This window comes from Mustela nivalis (genome assembly GCF_964662115.1).
Source record: "Mustela nivalis genome assembly, chromosome: 1".
Taxonomy (NCBI): domain Eukaryota; kingdom Metazoa; phylum Chordata; class Mammalia; order Carnivora; family Mustelidae; genus Mustela; species Mustela nivalis.
The window spans coordinates 114,528,649-114,552,105 of NC_139020.1; the positions used below are offsets into that span (position 1 = coordinate 114,528,649).

The following is a 23,457-nucleotide window of genomic DNA, read 5'->3' on the forward strand; positions in this document are numbered from 1 at the left end:
AGATTATTCTTACAGATATGTTTTTTTCTAAACATCTTGTGAGCACCAGACTTATGTATCTTCTTTTTTTTTTTTTTTTTTTGACAAAAGGAGATCACAAGTAGGCAGAGAGGGGGGGGAGGCAGGCTCCCTGCTGAGCAGAGAGCCCTATGTGGGGCTCGATCCCAGGACCCTGGGATCATGACCTGAGCTGAAGGCAGAGGCTTAACCACTGAGCCAACCAGGCGCCCCTTATGATGTATCTTTTTTTTTTTTTTTTTTTTTTTAAGATTTTATTTATTTGTCAGAGAGAGGGAAAGAGAGCGAGCATAGGCAGACAGAATGGCAGGCAGAGGCAGAGGGAGAAGCAGGCTCCCTGCCGAGCAAGGAGCCCAATGTGGGACTCGATCCCAGGACGCTGGGATCATGACCTGAGCCGAAGGCAGCTGCTTAACCAACTGAGCCACCCAGGCGTCCCCTTATGATGTATCTTATTTGATGTCGCCAACTGTATTTCCCCATAGTGTTTGTAGTTGTGCATTCCTGAAACAGTTATTTTACCATTTCAGTACATGGTATCTCCATTGATTCTTAAGCCAGAAGCTGCAGAGCCCCTTTCTCAGTCTCTTTGTCACCAGATACTTCCCTAACCAAAACCACCATCATCTCTTACCTATTCTAATAGCCTCTAACAAGTTATTTTGTTCTTGATTTTCTCCAATTCATTCTCTGTTCATCAAGCAAAGTGATCTTTTTAAATACAAAGATTGCATTGTGTTATTTCTCATTTAAAACATTTTTCATTAACCTGTGAATAAAATCTAAATCCTTTAATAGGACCTGGAAGGAAAGGCCTTGTGTGATTGAGCACAGCACAATACACATGATCACTGCATGCCCTCCTTCTCCTTTCCTTTGCTCCTTTTTTTTTTTTAATTAACATATAATGTATTATTTGCCCCAGGGGGTTACAGGTCTGTGAATCATCAGCTTACACATTTCACAGCACTCAGCATAGCACATACCCTCCCCAATGTCCCTAACCTAGCCACCCTATCCCTACCCCACCCCCCAAGCAAACCTCAGTTTGTTTCGGGAGATTAAGAGTCTCTTATGGTATGTCTCCCTCTCTATCCCATCTTGTCCTTTGTTCCTTAAGCTCTAACCATACAGATGTTCTTTCAGACCTTTTTATTGCATCATATACTATCCTCATTCTCTGATCATCCTGTACTTTCTTAGAGTGTTCTTTTTCCCTCTTCTTTTATTGCTGGCTCTTTCTTGTGATTCCGTTTCTGATAGCACTGTGATATTTTTTCTTTATAACATTTAACACAGTTTATAACTAGATGTTTATTTAGGTGCATGTTTGTTTATTATTTATTTAAACCTTGCGGTAGAGCCTTATGAAAACATACAGATGATGAGATAAACTCAGATGACAAAGCTAATAATAGCTAGGATTCAGTCCCTAATCTGTTACCTTCAAAATCTAGATACTTTTCACTGGGAATATTTTAATGAGTGCTTAGTCTGGCAGTGTTGATGTTTACTGTATTCTTTTACCATAGCTATGGTACTGTTGCCTAATAAAAACATGGTAAGTACCAATAGAGCACAGAAGACAGCCTTTCCTAAGGTTAGGAATTCAAAGAAAGTACCTCATGTTGCCTGGCATGAGAAAAGATACCATAGAGTAGGATTGGGGCTTAATTGGAAACCTAAAGAATGGATAGGATTCAGATGGGCAGAGAGAAGAAATGACATCACAGGTTAAAAAAAAGAAAGAAAAAAGGCCAAAAATAGAAGAGTTTGGGTACTTTGAAAACACGTGTCCTCCTTGCTGTATTGCTTACATTGTTTATTTATAAGGCAGTGATGCTATAGCTTTGTTTCATTTTAATATAAATAATATATTTTTAACAAATGTATTTTTGTTGTACAGCATTTTTTTAATGTATATTCTACATCATCAGTGTATAATTGCTGTGAGAGCCATTTTCTTTCTCAGTGAGAGGAAGAATATACTACTATATTACTATCAGTAATATAAAAGGAGTCACCTGACACTCTACTAATCAGTCATCTCTCTGCAGTTAGTATCTTCACTTTACTAATGATGAATCCCTTGGGATTCTCTGCTTCATTGATAATCTGACATATATGTGTTCATACAAAGAGCAAAGAGGTAAGCTTTTGATAGAAGTAAGTTTTTGTCTTTCAGGATCTGTAGCTCTAATCAAACATGGGCACTGGAATTACTGTGCTAGTTTTTGACTCCATATTCAGAAGTTACGAAATTTTGACAAATAGTTCCTGATCTATGTAGTTCAAGATCTTCCTGTGGATTAGATAATAGAATATAATAGAAAAATTATGTGCCAGATATGGTACTAACCATGTTACATTTATTAACTCTTTTAATAATCATAAAACCTGTAAGGTAGGCACTATTATCTCCATTTCACATTACAGGCGAGTAAACAAAGGCACAAAAAGTTTAAGTAATTTGCCAGTTATACAGCTAATTAAGTGGTTAAGATTTCTTCTAGCCACTTTGTAGAGGAGGAAAAACTTTCTCTCTAACCTTTTCGTTTCAGTTGCTAGGGCTTGCAACTGAAACAGACAAAAGACCAATTCACATGAGGGAAGCATTTATTTTATACGCCTGTGAGGAGCCAGCAAAAGAAGTAGGGCTTATTAATTGCTTATATACCTAACTTAGTATGGAAAAAAGAATTGAGAGAAAAACCTGTGGGAAAAACAAATACGTTTCTTTAGGAAGAACATGGGTTTTTAGGAGAAAGTTTCTAATAATGTGTCTATATAAATAAGAGTAGTCTTTCCTTCTCAAATACCCCCAGGAGAGGGAATTTATGATAGCCACATTTATTTTGGTCAGATAAGGGAAGCTCTCCAGAGGCTTTTTTTTCTGCCTTCGTTCAATCTCCAGCGTCTTCAGTTTAAAATAATCTTTATGACAACTCTGGGGTCCAAGTGGGTCCCCACACCCTAAAAAGCCCTAACTTCAGATAGTTATCTCCTTGTTCCTCAGGTACACTATGTCAGCTTTCAGACCTTAAATCTAAATTTTTGGTTCAAAAAATATTGATTATATTGCAGTGATATTATAAAGGATAAAGAGATAAAAGAAAAAGAATTAAACTTAACGTGAAACTTACATTCTCTTTCCCATTGGTTGTCTTAAATTTTGAACTTTTTTTCCAGGAGAAAAAAATTCCTTGAAGTTGATATTATTCCTAATTTTTAAGTGACTAAACTAGAATCGAGAAAAGTGAGAGTTTGATCAGAGCAACTTAATTTGTCTGAATTCCAAAGCCTTAATTTAAATCTCATTTGCAGAGGTAGAGTTTTAACTCCCATCTCCTCATTTTACTTGCATTATTTCTTCCTGGTGACAACCAAAGAGAGAAGTACAGACTAAATGGAGGGGTTGTATTGGACCAGTGGCGCTTCTTTGTAAGCAAGCATTTGTCATCTCTTATACTGATTTTCTCTGGCTGGTTCCTAATTAAATTTTGTTTTAGTCTGTTACTTTTCTTTTGTGTCTTTCTACTTAGCTACTACCTAACCAGCCTGCCTTCGTTTTCTCCTTTAAACCAGTTGTATCTGTTCTCTGGGAGCTCTTGCTCTCAGATGTTAAGTTCAGCATTTAATTAATGTATTTCATTATAGAGTGTAAATAAGTTTTTTTTCTTCACAGTTGGGATTGCAAATTTAAAGAGAATGGGGGAGATACAATTTATCCTCACTCTCTTCCTGTAATTTCTTCGTCTTTTCACTTCTAGCAGAGTCAAAACAAAGACTAGAAGTTGAAAAGGGGAATCAAATGCAGAAAATAAGCCGTTAAACATTTTCTCTCCTCTTAGAAGCATACACATATTATTTAATTTATGGCCAGAAGTTCAGAGACTCCCTGAATGTATTTCATGACAAGTTTGAAGCTTTCTGAAGTACTCAATGGAGAAAACTTTCTGTGTAACATTTCTGTTTTCTCCCAGTGTAGCTTTCCTGGAATGAGTTGTGATACGATTTTTAGGAGAGGGATATAAATAACTTAAATGAATAAAGAAATTAAACTCTCCCCCCAAAATAAAATCTAAGAAAATGGTATACAGGATGGGTATACAGTAGAAATTGATAGAGCTAAAAGTATGAATTGATTGGACAGGAAAGTGAGGAATCTTAGCTACATAAATGAAATGGAAGTTTAAAGGAAAAGTAAATTTGAGGAAAGTGTTGAAGTATGTTCTGAACAGACAGATGGTTAGGAGGAATTGTAAATATTAAGTAAAGACTATAAATATGAAAATCTGAGTAAACACAGTGACGCATAAATTAAAAAAATTAGTAGGAATTGACTTAGCTCTCTAGTATTTTTTAAGGTCGAAGAGACCTTAATTGCTACTTGTAGTAACTTAGGAAAGAGTATTCTTCTTTACTATAAAAAGTAATGTGATAGGGACGCCTGGGTGGCTCAGTTGGTTAAGCCGCTGCCTTCGGCTTGGGTCATGATCCTGGGGTCCTGGGATCAAGTTCCGAATCGGGCTCCTTGCTCGGCAGGGAGCCTGCTTCTCTCACTGCCTCTGCCTGCCTCAGTGGCTGCTTGTGTATACTCTCTCTCTCTGGCAAATAAATAAAATCTTTAAAAAAAAAAAAAGTAATGTGATAAAAATATGGGTTTTTTTACAGAAGGATTTTAAATTTCTGAAATGTAGAATTTTTTTTAAGATTTTATTTATTTGTTTGACAGAGGTCACAAGTAGGCAGAGAGGCAGGCAGAGAGAGAGAGAGAGAGAGAGGAGGAAGCAGGCTCCCTGCTGAGCAGAGAGCCCGATGTAGGACTCAATCCCAGGACACTGGGATCATGACCTGAGCTGAAGGCAGAGGCTTTAACCCACTGAGTGTCCCAGGTGTCCCCTGAAATGTAGAATTTTTAAGTCACTAAGGCTTCCTTAATTCAACTGGCAAATTCACTGCAAACCACTAATAATGCTACATGAAATATAATGAGCATTTTATTAAGGGCATCACAGAGCTGTTAAGGCAGTAAGGAAGCACAGACATCACTTTTGTATCAGAGCTGTGATATAATGGCTTATAAGAGCCAAATTGTCGAATTTTCCGGAATTTTGTGAAGTAGTTGTTAAATAGTCATTATTAAAAATAAAATTGTGGGGGCGCCTGGGTAGCTCAGTGGGTTAAGCCTCTGCCTTCAGCTCAGGTCATGATCTCAGGGTCCTGGGATTGAGCCTCACATTGGGATCTCTGCTCAACAGAGAGCCTGCTTCCTCCTCTCTCTCTGCCTGTCTCTATGCCTACTTGAGATCTCTCTCTCTCCCTGTCGAATAAATAAACAAAATCTTTAAAAAAAAAAATTGTGGGGCATCTGGCAGGCTCAGTTAGAAGAGCCCATGACTTGATCTTGGGGTTATAAGTTCAAGTCCCACATTGGGTGCAGCGATTACTTAAAAAATCTTTAAAATAAATGAATAAGTAAATGTACAAATACATTTAAGAGATTTAAATATTAAAAACTAAAGCAGTAAATATTGAAAACTTATCATTTCCTAATAATTTTCTGGTATAACCACTAAAATAATGGATTGATAGAGCAGTGGGACACATGGAAAATTAAAAATAAGATAGTAGACTTCAAGTTAATCGCCCAGAAGTCCGCCATCCCCATTATTAGGGAAAAAAAGCTGGATAGCAAAACCAAGATTTATTTAAAAGATCTTTAACAAAACTAGATGAAAAAATATCCCATGAATCCCAAAATAAAGCAAGTATAAACAAGTTATCAATAGCTATGAGACCCTTTAATACCAGCATCTGTACAAGGAAAAGCAGCATAAGAAGCCCAAAAGCCAATCAGTACTCACTAGAAAATGCAGTGCCCAATTTGAGAACAGCACCTATAACTATAAGGGTTTTTGCACAATCTACATTTTAAGTGTAGGGGATCTACAGTAAGGTATAAGGGAGATGCGCCTTCTGACACATTTAAAGTGATAGCTCCGTTTTCAGTTTGAAGCCCCACACCAAGAGAAAACTGAGAATAAAATCCAACTTGAGCAGGAGAGGGATAGTAGGGCCAAAGGAAATAGAAGGTACGGACAAGTAGGGGGAAAGTACAGCAACAGGAAGCCTTGCAGTGTATGAGATAATCATATCTTTGAACATTTGTCAGAAACAACAAAAGAGGGAGCTCCAGAGCTGTGAAGATAGAAAAACTAGCCTAACCCAAATAGTCTTATCTAAAAGTTCAGGAAAACTGGGAAGCCTGGGTGGCTCAATCAGTTAAGCATGTGCCTTCAGCTCAGGTCATGATCTCAGGGTCTTGGGATCATGCCCCATCCCATGTTGGGCTCCCTGCTCAGTGGGGAGTCCGCTTTTCCTCTCCCCTACCCCTCCATTTGTGGATGTGCTGGCTGGCTTGCTCTCTCTTTCTCAAATAAAGTATTTAAAAATAAAAATAAAAGTTCAGGAAAACTAGTTCGATATAAAAATGAATAACAGAGGGGCGCCTGGGTGGCTCAGTGGGTTAAAGCCTCTGCCTTCTGCTCAGGCCATGATCCCAGGGTCTCTGCTCAGCAAGGAACCCGCTTCCCTCCCTCTCTGCCTGCTTCTCTGCCTACTTGTGATCTCTGTCTGTCAAATAAATAAATAAAATCTTTTAAAAAAAAATGAATAACAGAAAAGGATCAGTACTGAATCCAATGGAAAACTGTTTGAAAAAATGAAAATAAGGATCAGAATAACATCTCCATAATGAAAGTATACCAGAAAAACGTGTCCATGAAATAAATGAAAAGTATAACCTTAATATTTCAAAACAAGTTAAAAAATAATTATGGGGCGCCTGGGTGGCTCAGTGGGTTAAGCCGCTGCCTTCAGCTCAGGTCATGATCTCAGGGTCCTGGGATTGAGTCCCGCATCAGGCTCTCTGCTTGGCAGAGAGCGTGCTTCCCTCTCTCTCTCTCTGCCTGCCTCTCTGTGTACTTGTGATCTCCGTCAAATAAACAAATAAAATCAAAAAAATAAAATAAAATAATTATGGAGTATATGAAAGAACAGCATAAGTGAGTTGATAAAACATAAAATTTTTACATGTAAAGAAAAAATGTATTTTTTTTAAGATTTTTTATTTATTTATTTGACAGACAGAGATTACAAGTAGGTAGAGAGGCAGGCAGAGATAGAGGAGGAAGCAGGCTTCCTGCTGAGCAGAGAGCCTGATGTGGGCCTCAATCCCAGGACCCTGAGATCATGACCCTAGCCGAAAGCAGAGGCTTTAACCCACTGAGCCACCCAGGTGCCCAGAAAAAATGTATTTTAAAAAATTAAGTTTAACAGGGGCGCCTGGGTGGCTCAGTGGGTTAAAGCCTCTGCTTTCGGCTAGGGTCATGATCTCAGGGTCCTGGGATCGAGCCCCGCATCAGACTCTCTGCCAACAGGGAGCCTGCTTCCTCCTCTCTCTCTCTCTGCCTGCCTCTCTGCCTGCTTGTGATCTCTGTCTGTCAAATAAATAAATAAAAATCTTTAAAAAAAAAATTAAGTTTAACAAAGAGCAGAGGGAGGCGGTAACACGGGACTGGTTAGAGTTAGTCAAAGAAGTGGTTGGTAGTAAAGACAGAAGACTCCTTACCTACAGAGAGACTGATCCAATGAATACATATATGCTAAAAGTAATATTATCTATAATTTTCATTTTTAGAGAAGGGGTAAATATGGAAAGGGAAAAATCTAAAATAAAAACCTGTAAGATTAGAATTAGAAAAATTTGTATAAACATAGGTTTTCAATTTATATAAAATATAAATATGTGTCTATTTAACATATAGTGTCTGTGTGTGTGCATGCACAAAGTTCTCTAGCTCTGTCCACTAAGAAAGCCTGGGCCCAATAGCAGTGTGTACACCTAACACTCAGATCTTGGCTTCTAAATACTCTTCCCCACCAAAATTACCAAGGCTTTTTGAATTAATGGCCAGTTCTGGGGTAGGACAGGGAAAATACTAGATTATTCTGTAATACTCTGTTCCAGAAAGCAAGTAAATGCTGAAGGAATGATGGTCACGTGTCAAAGGGACAGAATATCCAGTCTGAAAGGGTTTCCACTGGCTAAACTGAACAAAAATTTGAGGTTATACTGCACTGAGTAAATTCAGAAATCCTGAGTCTTTACTAATAAAAATAATTGTTGGAAGTTTGATGAGAAGGGAGAAGTGTTGTGATTTCAGTAGCTTACTATTTGCAAAGGGAAGAAGTAATTTCACAGTAGAGAAACCTGGCAATTACAAACTTCATCAAGTGCTGAACGTTAATAACATTAGTAATGAGAAATCAAAATTGTAAAACTACCTGCCAGGGTGCGATGGCGAGAACATCGTATCTCTTCCTTGATATTCCTGCCAAATTTGCATAACCAGAATCTAATCATCTGGAAACATCAGACAAACCTAAAGTGAGTGACAGTCTACAAAATAACTGACCTGTTATCTTCAACAGTATCAAGCTTACAAAGTCAGAGGAAGACTGAGGAACTGTTATGACTGAAGGAAACTGAAAAGATCTGACAACTAAATGCATATATGCTCAGATAGGACAGTTCATGATTTTAAACTAGATCCTTCTCTATACCGGGCATTATTGGAGAAACTTCAGAGAGGTGTGAGCATTACATAGTAGTAAAGTATTAATGTTACTTTTTTATTTTCATGGCTTTGTTGTTATATAAGAAAATACTGTTATTTATAGAAAATATATACTGTTCAAGGGCAAAAAGACATCAGGGTAGCAAGTTATTCTTAAACGGCTCAGGAAAAACACTGTCTGATTACTTCAGTCTTTAGAAAATATATTAATGTAAAAATAGATTTGAGAATGACAGAGTAGGCAAAGAATATTCAACATACATGTGGGAGTTTCACAGGGGAAAAAAAACAATGCATATAGAATGTATAAAGAAGAAAAAACTCTCTAAAATTGAAAAAAAAAAACTACATATCAAAACATTCTGTTTACCTAAGGTGATAACTAGCACAGGGAAATACTCTCGTGAAATTAGTGGGATTAAAAGAAAAATACGGGGCGCCTGGGTGGCTCAGTGGGTTAAGCTGCTGCCTTCGGCTCAGGTCATGATCTCAGAGTCCTGGGATCGAGTCCCGCATTGGGCTCTCTGCTCAGCAGAGAGCCTGCTTCCCTCTCTCTCTGCCTGCCTCTCCATCTACTTGTGATTTCTCTCTGTCAAATAAATAAATAAAATCTTTAAAAAAAAAAAAAAAGAAAGAAAGAAAAATACATTCACATACCCTACCCTCCAACCCCCCAGAAGCCCCTTAGCCTCCCTGCTTTTCCTTCTCCTCCCAGCTCCATTCCCCTGGGATCGATCCCCTCCCAGGACCAGTCCGTCCTGTTCCATCTGTTCAGGATGACATTGAAACTGAAAACAAATTGAGAAACCAAAAGTTGTATGGCAGTTTTTACTTTCTACCACTCATTTTTAACTTCACAAATAAATGATAACAAAAAATCTCAAAAAAGTAAAAAATCCAGTGGAATTCCAGCCCCACCCCCACCCCCCAAAATACCATTTAGAGGAAAGAAAATGAGGTAGTCATTAGAACTTCATTCAGCAGTGGCTCACAGGAAACAGTAGAGTCAACATACTCAAAGAATCAAAGAAAGAAACTGAATCAAATAGACTTTCACATATAAAAGCTGCAATCAAATGTATAAACAACAGACTGATATTTAGGTCACTCTGAGAGGAAAGAACAAACTTCAGTCACCCAAAATGATGGGAGGGGTGCTGCCCTAAGGACTGGTGCTAGCAGTCCTTAATTTAGTTGTAAGGAGGAGAGTATATAATTGGAAAAGACTGTATGCTCTGACAATTTGGATAAAGTACAATTATCAGAAAATGGGGAAAATTTGAAGATCCTATAAAAATAGCATAAGTTTTCTTAATGGTTTAAAGTTTTTAACTGGATATAAACAGATATTTCAGTTAGGCTCTGTGGAGATTGCTCATAGTGAACAAAAGATTACCGTTAGAACAGAAGAATAAACAATATAAATTGTATATTTATATGTTTATCTTTGAGAGTATATAAAATTTATTTGAATATATTTTATTAGGTATGAATATTTTATGAAATATTAAATATTAATTTTGGGGATAATTTAGTATCTTTATAAATACACATGTATTATAAATACATTTATAAATATAAATTTATATGTAGCTCCTCATTTTAGGAATTTAGTATGTATTTTTAATTTTAAGGCTTGTTCTTTTATGTTTGTGTGTGTCTAAACAAAGAGACTGCACAACAAGAGTGTATTCTAGTTACTTTTGTTTCGTAGCTACTCCAGAGCTTAGTGGATTAAAACAATAAGCATGTTATGGATTCTGTAAATTAGGAATTCAGTCACGATTTTGTCTGGATAGTCAAATAGTGTCCATACACTGAGGTCACTTAATGGGATTCAGCTGGTGGGTGAGGGTCCAGAATGGCTTTACTCCCCTTGTCCTGTGCCTTGGTGATACTAGCTGAAAGTCTGGGCTCAGAACATTGTCATGGGACCTCTGCAGCATGGTGCTTTGTGGGTTATCAGACTTCTTATATGGTATCTGACTTCCCCTCAGAACAAGCATCCCTAAAGAAACAGGCAACAGTTTCATGGCATTTTCTAATCTAACTTCGAAAGTTGCATATAATCATTTCTACCATGTTCATTTGCATGGGAGTCACAAGGCCAGCCAAGATTCAAGGAGAGGGTGACTAGACTCCACCCTCTTGATGGAAGAACATCAAGGTCACATAGTATAAGAACATGTGGGATGCAAGCATGTATCTTGGGAAAATACACTCTGACACAACTACTCATATAGCAGGTTTGCGTATATATAAATCATAAAATAGTATGAATAGAACTGAGATCAAACAACTTCAGTTATATCAAAAGTTACTTTAAATGTTCAAAGAAAACAATTTTCAGATTTGCCGATAAAGCAGAATCTCTTTACAGTATCTTTTTGTAACAAAGAAATGAAGGTTAAACACAAAAGAACTATATAGTCATTAAAAAAATGAGAGATGTCTATATATATGCTACTGTGCAGTGTCCTTACTCTTACTGCTAGTAAGACTGTTAATGTACTTGTTAAGTAAAATAAGCATGTTCGGAGAAATGTGTAGGTTACTGTTTAAGAAACGAGCAATATGATTTTGTGTGTGTGTATGCAATATATAATGTATATAATATATACATTATATATTCACACACACACACATATTACATATATTAAAATAACAGAATAAGTATTTGTGACTATATTTATACATGCATATATATGTATGTATATATGTATGTATCTCCTTCTGTTACTAAAACTGGAAAAATAAACTTTTTTTTTATTTCAATTTTTAATTTTTTTTTTTTAAGAAGAGGGAATTTTTGGCAGGTGGAGGGCCAGAGGGAGAGGGAGAGAGAAAATCTTAAGCAGACTCCTCACTCAACATAGTGCCCAGTACAGGGCTCCATCTGACAACCCTGAGATCATGACCCAAGCCAAAATCAAGAGTTGGATGCCCAACCAACTGAGCCACCCAGGTGCCCCTGGAAGAATAAACCTTTCTTAAAATGTTTTTATATATAGTGACCAGGAGAGAGTAGGGTAGGAGAGAGGGCTGGAAGCTAAACTTTATCTTTAATATCCTTGTTTTACAGATACAACCTTGGAACTATTTTACTTACCTATTAAAAACAGTGAAAAATTTAAAGAGCAACCCCAAAAAATTAAAGGTGAAATTAAATAAGAAAGAATGGACCTAAATGTATATCCAGTTGGCAACATTAGCACCTAGGGAGGAACTATTCAGAGCCACTTTAAAACAACTATTAAACTGTATCTTTCTCTCTGTGTCTCTATAGACCGTGCTCTAAGTAAGATAAAAAAGAAGTAGGGAAAGTAATTAGCTGTTTTCAATAATGATACCATGGTCTTAGTTGTTGGTGTTGTTATTTTAAAGCCGTTGTGAATGTAATATTGGATAAAATGTAACTCACCATGCAGTACTCTGTTATTCCCAGTGTCTTGAGAACTAGAATTCCTCTTATACAAGAAAACACATACAGATGTAAGATAGAATAGATTAATTAAAAATCTAACAGTCCTAATTTTTAATTAGAAGAACCAGTATAGGGGTGCCTGACTGGCTCAGTCAGAGGAGCATGCACTCTTGATCCAGGAGTCATGAGTTCAAGCCCCATGTTGGGTGTAGAAATTACTTAAATAAATAAAACTTTTAAAAAAGAAGAACCAGTGTAAACTCAAACTTCATTTTGTATTTTTATCCCTATCTCCATCCGTCAGTCTTCTGTATCTCAGCTGTGTCTACACAAATATGGTTTGCCATGAGTTGTTAATTGTTGAATTGTAATGGATACATTATACTATTAACATTTATATTTAAAATTTTCTATTTTTAAAGAAAAATAACATTTTATTACATATTAATGTGAGCTTTTAAATGTTTTTGAGTTTTTTGATAAATTGCTGTTTCAGTTAATCTTAGTACCTGAGAAACAAATTTGATGACTTCCGTGGGAGGAAGACTACCTCCACAGTATTCATGCTTACTCTTAACTCTGTCGTCTTAAACTATACAAACTCCCAAGCACGGTATTTGCTCTTGCTGTAAGACTGGTTTTATAAGAAAATCTGATATCTAATCTAATTTCTTTAAAATAATTTATTATAAATAAGAAGGTATAAGAGTGTGTAAGTGTATAATTGCAATATATTTGAAAAAAGTGCCTAAGGTTTTAATAGATTAGGTAGTTTTTATGATATAGCCTAAAATAGTTTATCTTCATAATCATACTTGTTTTTATATAAAAACGATCTTAGAATGTTTATCCAGATTGCTTTGTGTCTTATTTTGGCATTTTAAAAATTTATAAATTTATAAAATGTATTAAAGTAAATTTGATTTATTAATTTTTAAGGCATATTTTTGCTGTCTATTGATTGTACACAAGTTCTGTATTTAATCACATAAAAGTAATGATTTCCTCAAGGGGAAAAAGGCAGTAAACAAAGAATCTATTACAAATCATATTAGGTATGTTCTTTTTAGGTATAAAAATCAGAATAAATTATGAGTTTTAATTTTTTAAATTTACAGTTAAATTAGATAGTAATATGAGATTCATACTGGTATTTTGATGCATGAAAGTTGTCTTTTACTTGATTAAATGTGATATGAACTTTAAAATAGCATATGAGAAAGTTCTCATTCAGCCAGGTCTAACTTATGGTACATTTAGAAGGAAAAAAGTTTTTTTTAAGTTTGCATTTTGGCCAAAATCTTACACAGGTTACTCTTTTAAGGTTCTAACCACATTTAATCAAATATAAGACCACTAACATATTTAACACTTTATTTTCAAATACTTTATTTTTTAGAATGTAAAGTATAAATTTATTTTTTTTCCCATCAGAATACAGTCGTTTTGAAGCCAAAATACATGACTTACGGGAGCAGATGATGAATAGTAGCATTAGTTCAGGATCAGGTTCTCTTCGAACTAGCCAGAAGCGATCCCTCTATGTCAGGTAAATTTTTTTTACTTCTAATTATGGCAATCCTCATTTATGCATGCAGATTCCTTCACATTTTTTACTATGAGTTTTACTATAGAAAAATACATTGCAGGGGCTCCTGACCAGCTTAGTCAGTGGAGCATGCATCTCTTGATCTCGGAGTTGTGAGTTTGAGCCCCGTATTGGGTGTACAGATTATTTAAAAATAAAATTTTTTAAAAAGAAAGAAAAATATACTGCATATCAAGAAACATAATTTTATGATTGATTTCCTGAGTGTATCTTTTGTTATTATAATTGTATTAATGAAAGTTATACAACCCCTTGAATAATAATGAGTGACTATACTGTATGTTGGTATATCATAACATCCAACACTTACTTTCACTTATATTCTTCATAATAAAATGTTCTGAGTAACATTGAGTTACTGTAGCAATTTCCATAATAGCAAAGAGAGCATATGGAAATAATAGCTTAAAATGTGAATAACCTCAGTAAAGGACACAGATTCAGGAAACTTCTACATGCATTTTTTGAATATTTGGGAGAAGTCAACCTTATTTTTCTATAACTAATTAATGAGATAGCTTAAATCTAATAACAGTAAATAGATACCATTAGTATATAAACTGTTCTTACCGATAGATGACCTATTTGTATTCTGTATGCACCTTTTTTTTAGCAGAGCTTTTACTCAGTACTTTTATACTATTATTTTAACTGTAGTAGATGGCTGCAGGTGATCTCTACAATTTTTCATTATTTTTTCATTCCTTCTGATACTATTGAGGAACATTTCCTAGTGTGTTGTATTTATTCTTCTGATGAGAGATGATATATGTTCTGTAAAATAGGCAAGTATCCCATACATGTTTACATATGTGTATAAAAACATTTATACAAACAAACGTGTACTCTGTATTTGTTTACATATATTATTTATTCTCTCAAATAATTTTATTCTGTGATAAAAGAATAAAAGGAAATTTTTCTCACTTTCTTTACTTTTTCTTTTCCTACCCCTACCATTCCTTCTGCCCTACCTTTTAGTGTATCAGATTTTTCTTTCCCTCCACCAATTCCTGCTATATTTATTAAATATGTATATATTATATATATATTTTAAAAAACATATTCTTTTCCAGAGTCCTTAAAATATTTTATGTAGTACTGATATCCACAGAAAAAGGAATAACATTTCTGTTTATACTCTCCTTCTTTCATTTTTTTTTTAAGATATTTATTTATTTGACAGAGAGCACAAGTAAACAGAGCGGGAGGCAAAGGAGAGAAGCAGGCTCTCCACTGATCAGGGACCCCCATGCAGGGCTCTATTCCAGGGCCCTTGGGATCATGACCTGAACCAAAGGCAGCTGCTTAACTGACTGAGCCACCCAGGCACCCATCTTCTTTAATTTTCTTCTTCTTTTTCTAATTTTAGTATAATTATGTGTTGCCTTATTTAATAAGTGATTAGATAGAAAAAACTTAAAAAAGACACAAAAATCAAAACATTAGGTTATAATTATTTTGGGTACATTTAATGAATCCTCTTTCCTTTTTATTTTTTAAAAAAGGAGTAAATATTTTTACAAGTTATATGTTACCAAAAAATTTAATGAAAAATAACTGTCACCTCCAGACAATCTCCAATTACATTATCTAGAAATAACATCTCCATTTTCTTAACAAACTCCCTTGCCTTTCTCTCTGTATTTCTAAATAATATGCATATACTGCTGTTTTCCAGTTTACCAACTTTGGACATTATGGACTTACTGCTATGGAGATAACAACTGTCTCTCTCATATCAAACCATTCTGCCTCTTCCTCTATTACTCATAGTGCCATCACTGCTAATAAAATTAAAAGCATTTAGAGTCATGTGACTATGTAGTATCTGTCATTACTTACTGAAATAGTATATTATGACCATGCTTCCTTTCTTCAACCTTCATTTCTCGTGGGCATAATAATTGTGTCATTTTTGTTTGCTTAATTGTGCATTTATTATTAAATATCTTTATCTTACAATTCTCTAGAGTTTTTCACATGATGAAACATGATTGCACGTATGATCTTACCACTTCAGATTTTTTCCATCTTGTGTGTGAGAGAGAGAGAGAGAATAGAAGCGTATGTGAGCCAGAGGGGCAGGCAGGAGGAGGCAGAGGGAGAGAGAAAAATCTTAAGCAGGCTATTAGCCAGTGTGGAGCCCAGCATGGGGCTTGATCTCATGACCCTGAGATCACAGCCTGAGCTGAAATCAAAAGTGGGATGCTGAACCAACTGAGCCACTTGGGCACCTCGATATTTTCCATCTTTCTGCTCCAGTCTGGATTGTTCCTCTATAGACTTGCTGTATAGGTCTGACATAGGACTTGCTTTGCCACTGTTCTATTCCTTTTAGATCTCTGCTATGTCACCGTTGGTTTTTGAGATGCCACCTTTTCTTTCTCAACTTAACTTTTATTTTACCAAAGCACATTCTTCAATAAATATTAAGGAAGGGGTGTGTGGGGGATACTTTTTACTCTTAGCATGTCTGAAATTGACTTTATTTTGCCTTCTTCTTCATAGAGAATTTGGGGTGTAGGGGAGGGTATAATAGCCTATTTTATTTTCTGAGAGCCCCTTCTTATTTAATCTTATTTTGTCATCCTTTATTTCATAGACCTAATACCTTCCCATGCTTCTCTAATATTCTCCTTCTCAGATTCTCTGCTTTCTCTGTATTTCTCTTTTCTAGTTTACTTGTTTTCTTATTTTTTATATAAGAGGTGATCTTTTTTAAGATTTTATTTATTTGACAGAGAGACACAGAGAGCGAACACAAGCAGCTGGAGTGGGAGAGGGGGATGCAGGATTCCTGCCAGGATCCAGTCCCAGGACCTGGGGTCATGACCAGAGCTGAAGGCAGATGCTTAAGGACTGAGCCACCCAAGCACCCCTCTCTGAAGTGATCTTTAAATATTTAGTGATCCTAGCCCAGATGGGCTCCCTTGCTCAGTGGGGAGCCTGCTTCTCCCTCTGCTTGTGTTCTCTCTCTATCAAATAAATAAATAAAATTTTTAAATATATATATTTAGTGAAGCTAGTGCATTTAACTAGAAAATAATTATCTTTGTTCATTGCCCTCTCCCACCCCAGGTCATTTTTTTCTTTGGGGTCATTAAATATCTCTAGAAAAGAATCCTTAATCCCTTGCCCAATATAAGACAGGTTGCTAGTACTTGAGTTTTCAGTATGCATCTGCATTCAAGGGTTCAGCGGCATATACCTTCACACTAGGTCTCAGAGCCTATGAAAAGGAATATTAGACATCTTAAAACTAGCCACAGCATTTTGCTTGCAGATTCCTTTTTAATCTATTTTTAGGGGCACCTGGGTGGCTCAGTGGGTTAAGCCTCTGCCTTCAGTTCAAGCGATGATCTCCAGAACCTGGGATCAAGCCCCAAATCAGGCTTCCTGCTCAGCAAGGAGTCTGCTTCTTCGTCTCTCTTTCCCTCTGCCCCTCCCCACGTTTTCTCTATCTCTGTTTCAAATAAATAAAATCTTTTAAAAAAGAAAAATCTGTTTTTAGTTTAGCACTTTTCCTCTCCCCACTTAGCACTTTTCCTCTCCCCACCAAGTTCCAAAGTACAGAGCTTCTCAAGTTCTGTTTCTTTGGAAACTAAACCTCTTATCTTCTATGGGTTTAGGAACAGGAGAAGGAATCTGAGGGTCTGAGTGCTATATGAAATGTTTCTACCAGTTCTTCCGTTTTCTCTGCTGTAACTTATCTCTGGATCTCATCTACCTGGATTCTATACAATTCTACTTCCTGAGCATATCTAGAGTCTTGCTGAATAAATTATTTCAATATCCCTTTCTTCAGACACCCCAACTAAGCTTCCTCTAATCTGCAGCAATGAATGGGTCTACCCTAAGATCCAGCAATACCATCAGGGAAATTCAAATCAAAACCACATTGAGATAACACCTTATGCCAGTTAGAATGACAAAAATTAACAAGGCAAGAAACAACAAATGTTGGAGAGGATGTGGAGAAAGGGGAACCCTCTTACACTGTTGGTGGGAATGCAAATTGGTGCAGCCACTTTGGAAAACTGTGTGGAGGTTCCTCAAAAAATTAAAAATAGAGCTACCCTGTGACCTGGAATTGCACCACTGGGTATTTACCCCAAAGAAGAATGTCATGAAGAAGTAATGAAAAGAAGGGCCATATGCACCCCAGTGTTACAGCAGCAATGTCCACAATAGCTGACCTGTGGAAGGAGACAAGATACCCTTCAACAGATGAATGGATAAAGAAGATGTAGTCCATATATATAATGGAATATTATTCAGCCATCAGAAATGATGAATACCCAGCTTTTGCATCAATATGAATGGGACTGGAGGAGATTATGCTAAGTGGAATAAATCAAGCAGAGAAAGTCAATTACCACATGGTTTCACTTACTTGTGGAACATAAGGAATAGCATGGAGGACATTAGGAGAAAGAAGGGAAAAATGAAGGGGGGAAATTGGAAGAGGAGACAAACCATGAGAGACTATGGACTCTGAGAAGCTGAGGGTTTTAGAGGGGAGGAGGGAATGGATGGGTTGGCCCAATGATGGGTATTAAGAAGGGCATGTATTGCATGGAGTGCTGGGTGTTACATGTAAACAATGAATCTTGGAACACTACGTCAAAAACTAATGAGATATGGTGACTAACATAACATAATAAAAAATTTTAAAAAGAAGAAAAATTAGGTATCCTACCTTATTTCTCTCAATACTGAATGAGAAATTTTTAAAAATGCTTTTAATATAATCCAGTGGCAAGCAATATTGAATTCTAAAATGAAGATAAACCTAGAGAGTTGCCCTAAGTTTATAAACAAAGAATAAATATTAAAAGGTACTCTTCTCTTTATTTTGGTTATACACAGTGGGTCAAACAAAATCCCTGACAGATATGAGTTACTAGTTATACACTATAAGACTGGATTAACAGAGTGATTATTTTGTCAGTTAATTATTCCTTCCATTCACTCACAAAGCTAGAGTCAATAAAATTTTCAGTCAATAACAATGATGAAAACTAACTACAGAGGACTTTAACTCCCACCAAATATTTTAGAAAAAATATACTGTATTAATATAGTAATTGTAAAATGTTAAATCTTTTAAAATTTGATAAAAAGAAAAATTGTGTTCTATTACTTGATTAATGTACAATACTTAAGTTCTTATCCAAAGGAGTTCTCTTAAGGGAAGAATCCTAGCAATTACATTTACAATATAATATAATTTATTCATTTTGGGGTTCTAATTTGGCAACTGGAAATTAGGATACAAATAAATAACTTCCTGTAAGTCAGTTTTACTATTTCTTTTTTGTCTTTTTGTCTGTTATAGTGCAAATTCTTGAGCTTGGCATCATTTTGCCTAGTATGGTATATTGTTTAATTATTTGAAATATATATACTTTCAGAATCCCGTGTTAACTTAATATTGGTAATATGATAACAAATAATCTTGGTGGGGGGCACACCTGGGTGGCTCAGTCAGTTGAGCATCTGATGTTTGGATTTGGCTCAGGTCATTATCTCAGAGGCTGTGAGATGGAGACCCTCATTGGGCTCCTCTCTCAGCAAGGAGTCTGCTTGAAGATTCTCTCCCTCTGCCCCTCCCCTACTCAAACGCTCTCTCACTCTAAAATATAAATAAATCTTTAAAACAAACAAAAACACCAAATAAACATGTACTTTTTTCTTCTTCATCTAGAGCCCTTTTTGATTATGACAAGACTAAAGACAGTGGCCTTCCCAGTCAGGGATTGAACTTCAAATTTGGAGATATCCTCCATGTTATTAATGCTTCTGATGATGAATGGTGGCAAGCCAGGCAGGTCACACCAGATGGGGAGAGTGACGAAGTTGGGGTAATTCCCAGTAAACGCAGGTAAGTATAAGTCCATTACAGTCTTACTACTTGAACGTAGGGCAACATAGACAAATAATTGTTGGTTTTTTTAATTATTTCACAGAGGGTGATTTTTTTTTTTTTTGCTTGGTTTTTCATATTGTGTTTCAGTCATTTAATTTTGTTCACCTTATGTTATAACCAATGACATAATTAAAGAATATGATGCCCCCAAAGAGAAATCTCTCTAAAGCTCCCATTTAGTTGCTCAAAACAAAATAAATACATTTAAATAACTTTACTATGTATCTTTACCATTGGTGGGAGAAAGATTTAAAAGCTTCTGTACTTTATCCAGACAGGTGGTAATGAAACTTACTCAGTTTTCAGGATTTTTGATTTTGTGAATTGCCTCCTTTAGACTTGAAAATTGAAAGTGTAAATTAAAATTTTTAGAAGTATCTGGTATTTGCTTCACATCTCTTTCCTTGCTTAATTTAGAAGTATTGGTACATTCCCTGATCTTTCCTCTTTGCTTTTAACCATTTGTTATAAGTGATACATACTTACTATCTACTGGCAAAAATGATTAAGTGGAGTAGTCTTTGAACAGGATGATCCCAGCATAAAGAACCCTTTGTAGGGCTATGAAATGCTGCTGAGTGTTCCTGTTTTTGTGGGAAAGGTATTAAAATGTCAGTTTGTATGTCTCCCCAAATAACTTATTTTTGAGGTCTGATTTGTGCAAATCTTTGCCTGAAAGTCTTTTTAGGTTTTAAAATAGCCTGTAAAAATCATTAGTGAGACATTAATGTTTATTCTAGCTGGTTAATTCACATCAGGTCAAGCTTATGATGTAATACTTATTTTAAGAGTCGATAATTGATAAGTATGCCAAATCATATACCTATTTATAGGCCTCCCTATATATTTATATTACTGTTTATAGAAGTTGAAGAGTAGGAGTATTAAGGTATAACCAAGATTTGTAGTTGTGGTTTGGGGATTGATGACCATTCTTGACTAGATCCATATTCTTAACAAGATCCAATCATTTGGCTAGATCATATATTTGGTAGCAACTCCTCTTTTAGCAATGCAGCCCTCAGCATAACTTTTTTCCTAGAATAGAACATAGTCTGCTTTAAATTCAGAAATGCTTCCTCTGTCTCTGTGCCTCATTGAGTCAGTAGAAACCTCACATCTTAAATACCAAAGTCAGAGTTCCTAAAAATTGTCTTATCCTTTGGCACCTCCTATCTTGCATGGGCTTTATGTGTGTCTGCAACAAATAAGAAATACACTGACTTTGGTAGAAAGTGATTCTTCTCTTTAGCATAAAAATTCTATAAAGTTGGGTTTTTAAGTCAGAAGTGCTGCAGGAGACTTAAGACCCCTCTAAATTTCCAAATTCACAAATAACATTATAGAATATAATTTACCTTCCGTAAACCACATATGGAACCACAACTGATTATGCCATTTTATTTTGAATGTATTCAAAATTTGAATTTTCTTAAGGAAAACTATCTCTTAAACCTTTTTACTTCTACTAATAGCCCAAGGAATTGTAGTTAATACAGTTTTCAGCTTTTATTCAGGAACAGTATTTACAAATAAACAACAATTTAAGTCACTTAGCTACTTAGTGAACAAGGTAAATATGAGAAAACAAAGCCATTTTAAGTTGTAAACTTTTGCTCACTAAATGTTAGTTTTGCAGTCCCCTCAGTAAGTGCCTAGGCAAAATTACAGATTAGTTAATCATGCCATGTACTCTTAAGTCATATCATGGATTGTTCTAGAATAATAACAAGTGTTAAGTCCATGACTGCTACGGTTCTTCTGTACTCACAGTAAAACTGTATCACTGGATAAGGAAGAAAATGCATTTATTTACAAATGATTTTGGTAGGTTTTCCTGCTATATACTAACATAATTGCTATGTTGAAATTAAGGATAAAAAGTTTAATTGACATGAAATTTTATAAGGTTCGTGTTGGTATTGCAATCTACATGAAACATTTGTTTTGATGTAATTTTATTGGCTTGCTTATTTTGAATAGTTAACACTTTAACAAGTTTCAGAATTCAGATCTAAAGCTATACAGGCTTCCTCTTAAACTGTACACCTGGCACCCTTTTCAGTTTTAGAGGGATAACTAATATTACCAAGTCTTGTATATCCTTCCACAGGTATTTTAAAGCTCTTTAAGATTTTTTGTATACCATAATTGGTTACTTTATGTATTTACACAAATGTGTCACTGGAGATAAATTTTTGTATTTCCCATTTTTTAATAAAAATTTCAGAGCTACAGCAAAATACACAAGGAAGAATAGTACAAGGAACACCCACATATCCTTCACCTACTTTCTCCAGTTGTTAACATTTTGCCCTATTTGCTTTCTCTCTCTCTCTCATGCTTGATTTTTTTTAGGATATATGCATGCCCCATGCTAAGTTAATATTGAAACAAAAACACCAAAAAACAAAATCCAGAAAATTGCTAAACTCAGAAGTGGTTCCTAATAATAATTTCAGTATAATTACAGAATATGAATTAATCTATAAGTACACATGTACTGTATTTTGGTAGTTCACAAGTGCTTTTGTTTTATAATGAGCCCTGTATTTCACTTCCAGAAATTATTTTTAACTTGGGGATACAAACCTAAACAGTTTCTGAAGGTTTTAGAATATAAAAATGCCCCATGCTAAAGTATCATTTCTGATGATTTCTAGTTAGACCCTTAGATATTTTGGTATACTTTAAAAATAACATTCTGTACTTTGACAGAGTTGAGAAGAAAGAACGAGCCCGGTTAAAAACAGTGAAATTTAATTCTAAAACAAGAGGAGATAAAGGGGTGAGTATATGAAATGTCCTTTCCTAGATATTAATAATTGAGACTAATAGGCTTTTTCATAATTCTTGCCAGAGCTACACTATTAAAATTAGAAGGATTTAGCCATAAGAGTTAACTATCAACAGCTCTTGCCATGATGCTTTGTAATAGTAGATGCTGAAGTAAGTAATTTATTAAAGCACTCATTTTACAGACCTTTCCAGATTATTGAAACTGTCATTTGGTGTATTATTAACAACATATTTTGGTAAGGTTATTTTTACAAGTGAAATAAATTTAGCCTTCCTTCAGATGTCCAGTTAGAAATTTGTATTAATCATGATAGCTAATGTAATCATCTTCTGAGACGATATGCCCCAGAATATTATTAACTAGGTCATAATGTAAGTTTTCATTTCCCCCTTCACAATTTAAGAGAATCCATGCTTTAAATATTTGAATCAATATGAATTTTTATTTTGAGGGAATAAAGAAAGGGACAGTAGAGGATGAGTTTATGGACAGTCAAGAAATACTTCTGAATTCTTTCGTATATAATTTCAAATGTGTTTTTGTTTTCATTTTTAAGTTCTGCTTGAATCTAATGGATGCCAGTACATGAAAGAAATACTGCAGGCTTTGTCCTGTATGATGTGTGTAATCACTACAATGGAATATTGTAGTAATAAGCCTGAAGAAATAAGCTGAACACATATGTTGTCTTGAAATACTATTCATAGGAATGTTTTAGGTTTGTTTTTTTTTAATCTAAAGCAAAAGTTTTATACATCTTTTGATCATATTTCAAATGAATATGTAAAGTTAACTCAGCAAATTAATTAACCTTATCATCTGTACTTCTGATAGCACTAAGCACTCAAACATAAAGGCATAAAATTAAAGATAAGTAATATCCTGAAAGAAATTAAATCTGAGTAAATTGTATAATGCATTCAGTTATCTTAGAAATGATAATTTCCTTTAAAATTGCAGCTTTCTGAAAATAAATTACATAGTATGATCTGAAGCAATATTTAAAATAGAAATTTGGGTGAGGGAAAAAGC

General features: G+C 35.1%; 1 protein-coding gene across 22 annotated transcripts in view; it reads left to right on the plus strand.

The window, feature by feature from the left end:
• Positions 1-23,457, plus strand: part of DLG1 (discs large MAGUK scaffold protein 1) — a 261,449-nt gene that overhangs the window by 203,136 nt on the left and 34,856 nt on the right. For all 22 annotated transcript variants that reach the window (XM_082699240.1, XM_082699246.1, XM_082699255.1 and 19 more), the window contains 3 exons: positions 13,519-13,633; positions 19,404-19,580; positions 22,344-22,413. In XM_082699240.1, coding sequence (XP_082555366.1) covers positions 13,519-13,633; positions 19,404-19,580; positions 22,344-22,413 — 362 coding nt within the window. The remainder of the gene's footprint in view (positions 1-13,518; positions 13,634-19,403; positions 19,581-22,343; positions 22,414-23,457) is intronic.